General features: G+C 57.6%; 1 protein-coding gene across 1 annotated transcript; it reads left to right on the top strand.

Moving 5' to 3' along the window:
- The first annotated feature begins 3567 nt into the window (after positions 1-3567).
- LOC146543993 (acid-sensing ion channel 1-like) lies at positions 3568-4293 on the top strand. The gene has a single exon (XM_085228287.1). The coding sequence runs from the start codon at positions 3568-3570 to the stop codon at positions 4291-4293; it is 726 nt and encodes a 241-aa protein (XP_085084413.1).
- The last annotated feature ends 209 nt before the right edge of the window (positions 4294-4502 follow it).

Here is a 4502-nt window from a genome sequence, read left to right as displayed (position 1 = left end):
CCAGGAGCAGATGGTGTGGGGCGGGGTCCCCCCATGGGCACGGAGCTGTGCCAGGGCAGCCCCAGCACGGCCACAGTGGGTGCTGAGCTGGCAGGTGGGGAGCAGAGAATGCCTCTCCAAGGATCTCCTTCCTCCCAAGGTTGAATATGAGTCAGGGTTTGGAGCGACTTTAATTACTGCCAGATCGATAGGCTCAGCGTGGCCGAGCAAAATCCAATTGCGGCCCCAGGAGCCTCTCCGCTCAGCCCTAGCAGGGGACAGAGGGGTGTTTGTCCCCTTGGGGTAGCTTTGCCTCAGCCAACACATCCCCTGGGGCTGGACGGCAGGCTGGGAAGCCTCCAGTTTGACAAACTGGGGAGCTGGGACCTCCACTGCTAATCCCCTTCCTCACCCACATGCCAAGGCCCAATGCATGGAAGAGCAGGAACAGCCCCGAGGACACCTAAGCCCAATTACAAGGGACACAGCAGGGACACCTTCTGATGCTCATGGCTGGGCAGGGTGCACCCGCCACCCACCCCTACTGACTCTGCGGCTTGGCCAGGCGCTGCATAAATAGCTGTTTGTGCCTCCGCTCGGCCCCTGCGTGGAAAATAATATCGGCTGATGGAACATAATGCCCTGCTTCACATGTTCAATTTTATCATTTTCCGAGGCAGGCAATCTTCGTTTAAAGCTGAATGGGCTGGGGAATGTTAATGAAGTGCCGGCGCTGCTCTGCACCGCGCTTTATCTCTTGGAGAATAATTTGGGTGAGCTCGGAAATAGAGTTCCCAGTCCCAATTCAAGCAGCGGCAGCACCGTGTGCCGATAAAAGTGTAATTCCTGGCCAGCGTGTGGCCCTGAATACATGACAGCTTAACCCTTGGAGCCCCACAGGGATGGCACAGCCTGCCTGCAGCTTCCAGCCCAGCCACCAGCCCTGGCGCAAGGTGAGTTTGCAGGAGGGGTCTGCTGGTGCGGGTGCACCTGGGCAATGCAGCACTGCTGTGGTCCCTCTGAAGATACTGAGGTCCTTTGGCTTGGCAGCCACCAGCACAAGAGGTGAAGGGACCCCCCTGCTGGGGCAGCAGTGGGGTGCGGTGGATGGAGTCTTCCCCCATGGCTGAGCGGGGTGGGCAGGTTTCCAGCACCGTTAATCAGGGCTGTGAGAGCCAGGATTAATGTGCACTCCAAGCCTCTCCAGTCCCAGCTGTGATCCAGCCCTCTGCTCTCAGCCAGAGCCGCCTCCACGTGCTGAATTATCAGCCTGAGTAATTAAGTGGAGAGCTTTGTTTTAACGCAGACATCTGATGCCTTCACACCGAGGAGCACAACAACTGGTGCGGGTGTTTATGCTCCATGCAACACATCTGGCTCATGGGGAGAAAACCCATCACCGCCTCCATGGCACAAAGTTAGGTGGACGGGGTGGCAGTGAGCAGTGAGCTTCACCTCCATGGCGTCGTCCCTGCCCCTGACCCCTCCAATGTGACACTGTGGTCCAGGGCTGCCTGCAAAACAGGAGCTTGCCCCACTGCGCCCTGCGCACAGCACAGCGTGTTGTGAGATGGGCGATAATTGCTGGCTTGGAGATAAAATGGAAATGGGACACAATAAAACATGGGTTTATCGGAGGTAGGTGGTGCCTGGCTCACCCGATACCTGCTGCTGATAAGGGAGCTGGCGTTCAGAAGGGGAGGAATGCAGATCTCAGCTGTCTGGGCCTGTGAGAGGCAGACACCGTGCCATGCAGGAAATTGTTGCTTTGCACAGATTAGGGGATTAGCACCAGTGGGAGGAGGGGGAAGAGCCTGGCGCTGGGAGAAACCAGGCTGCGAGGAGAGAGGAGATAGCAGGATGGCAGATGCTGCTCCTGGCACTGCTGTGAATGTGCCTCATTGAACAGCTTCCTCTGCTCCCCCAAAACTGATGGCTGCTCCAGTATGGGGACAGAAATCTGCCCCGAGCATCCCATGTGACAGCAGGGGCTGTGGCACATTCAGAAGTCGGTGCCATCACGTTCTCTATGCACCCGCATCGTGGGGTTGCCCCGTCCTCCTGCTCCTGTGAAGGAGGGTTGGCCATCCCCGCCAACTGGAACTGATTCCATGAGAAGCTACATCAAACGCTTTAATAAAAACCAGATATATCACACCTCTTGTCTCCTCTCCATCGATTCATTTAGCAATTTTACCCAAAAAAGGCAATCAAGTCAGACCGGGCAGATTTATTCTATGTGAGCTCTGAGAACATCTTTATTGCTCCCCATTCCCCTGCCCTCGAGGTCCTCAGAAGCATTTTTCTCTCAATATTTGTTCTACTCTTTTACTAGGGATGAAGCTCTGTTGATGGGCAGTAATTGCCATGACTGCCCTGCCTTCCCATGATAAAGATTGGTACCTCCCCGGCTGCTACCTCTCCCTACCCTGCTCTCCCATCCTTCCTCGACAACATTATTGACTTGGATAGTTCATTAACAACCCCCCTTAATGACTGCAGCCCAGCCCACGAGGCAAACCTCTCCTGTGATTTCCCTTGGCAGCTGGCTGCAGGATGTGGTGCAAGATGCTTTCTGCATCTCTGGAGCTACTCAGGTCCACAGCCTCTTCTAGAACCATCATTGATATAAGCTGTCTCCATTTCGGCTCTCATTTTTGGGGACCATTCTGCCTGCAGCATTGACCTCTCTGGCCGGGCTGGCTGGTCCATGCAGATGGGCAGACTTTGGGTTTTGGCACACAGGATGCCGGAGCATCCTTCAGGCTGCCCGCCCCGGCACAGCTCCCAGGCTGCCGTGTGCCCGTGTCACTGCCATCCCTGCGCCCTCATGAGCTGGGCTGGATCTGAGCCAGGCGTGATGCCGGGATTAGGCACTGCCTCCTCCAAATGAGCTGTTAATTATCATAATCTGGTAATTGAGAAAAATCTAATTATGCAAAGCTAATGGATTTAGAGCTATGCAGGGGAGCATGGGCCATGGGAGCACAGCCGGTCAGGGCTGGCACCACAGAGCTGTGGCTGAGCCACCACCAAACCCACCACTCATAGGGCTGTTCTGCTGCTGGGTGCCAGGCCAGGGCTGAGCGGCTGCAGGAGAGAGCCCAGCCTCGTGCCTGGGCGTCCTGGTCCCCATGGCCTCTGCCAAACTGTGGCTGAGCCTGAAGGTGCAGAAGATATGACAAGGGTGGCACTGGGTGGTGAAGCCTGATGTCCTGGAGCTCTGCTCTGGTGAGGCTGGGTCAGAGCTGGGGCTCCTGAGGGCCACCTCTGTAGGAGACACTGCACTCCCATGCATCTCTCCCCACACCAGAGCTGATGCAGCTCTGCCCAGGCACCTCTGTGCCTCCCTGCAGAGCTTGTGCTAAGTACCCGGAGATGGAGGAAGGAAGCAGGGCTAATTGCTAGGCTCTCAGGGGATGGATGAGAGTGCCCATGGTTTCCAGGGTTGCTTTAGAGTCTCTGGCTCCATCATTAAGTACGTCTGTGGTCTCGGCACTTAGAGAACTTCCTGCTCTTCCCACTTTGTCAGGGCGCAGCATTACACTGCTCAGCGCTCCAATTCCTCCATTGCACTCACAGCTCAGCATGTGGCCGGAGGAGACTCAGGGGCCTCCTCTGCGCACCTGGGCACATCCCTGGCCCTCAGCACCCCTTCACCTGGAGGGCTGCCCCGCCGGGCTCCCAGTGCATTGTGCCCAGCTGAAAGATGATGCTGTGGTCCCACAGCAGCGCCCGTGGAGCCTGGAGGAGTTTTCCCGGCGCTCCACACTGCACGGCATCCAGCATATCTTCCAGCACCGCCGCTACACCACCCGCAACCTGCTGTGGCTGCTGGCCTTCCTCGGCTCACTCGCCCTCCTCATTCACGTCTACACCAAGTGCGTGGGTTTGTACTTCCAGTACCCGCACAGCACCCAGCTGGAGGAGGAGATGGAGCGCAACAAGACCTTCCCCGCCGTCACGCTCTGCAACCTCAACCCTGCGCGCTTCTCGCGGCTCTCCAGCCACGACCTATACTGGGCAGGGGAGATGTTGGGGCTGCTGGACGGGGCGGGCCGGCCCCTGATGCATGAGGGCACGGAGCAGGATGTGCTGGTGGCTCTGCGGGGAAAGCTGGACCTAAGCGAGGAGGAGAAGAGCCGCCCCTTTGACTTTGTGGAATTCGTGGAGCGCGTGAGCCACCGGTTGGAGCTGGGCGAGATGCTGGTGCGCTGCACATTTGGAGGCAGAGACTGCTCCAGCAGTGATTTCCAGACTGTGAGTACCACTGTGGGGGGCAGATTGGCACAGGCATGGGGCATCTCTGGGTGATGAAGAACCCTTGGTGAGCCAGAGCCAGGGTGGGGGGAAAGGACGGACAGGGGAGCACGGATTGGGATCACCCTGTGTGGAGCAAAGCCCAGCAGGAATTGGATGAGACTTGCAGCTGTCTCTTGGCCACAGTGCCCACCACAGCCACTACTCCACACTCTCTGCTGCTGGCACAGCAGATGCATCACTGTGTGGCGGGTGGGTCTCTA

This window comes from Meleagris gallopavo, chromosome 7 (genome assembly GCF_905368555.1).
Source record: "Meleagris gallopavo chromosome 7, MGAL_WU_HG_1.1, whole genome shotgun sequence".
In the NCBI taxonomy this organism is placed as follows: Eukaryota; Metazoa; Chordata; class Aves; order Galliformes; family Phasianidae; genus Meleagris; species Meleagris gallopavo.
This window is presented reverse-complemented; position numbering and strand designations above follow the sequence as displayed.

Bases quoted from the DNA above. Each gene is read 5' to 3' on its own strand.
- LOC146543993 (XM_085228287.1), top strand. From the start codon at position 3,568: ATGTGGCCGGAGGAGACTCAGGGGCCTCCTCTGCGCACCTGGGCACAT.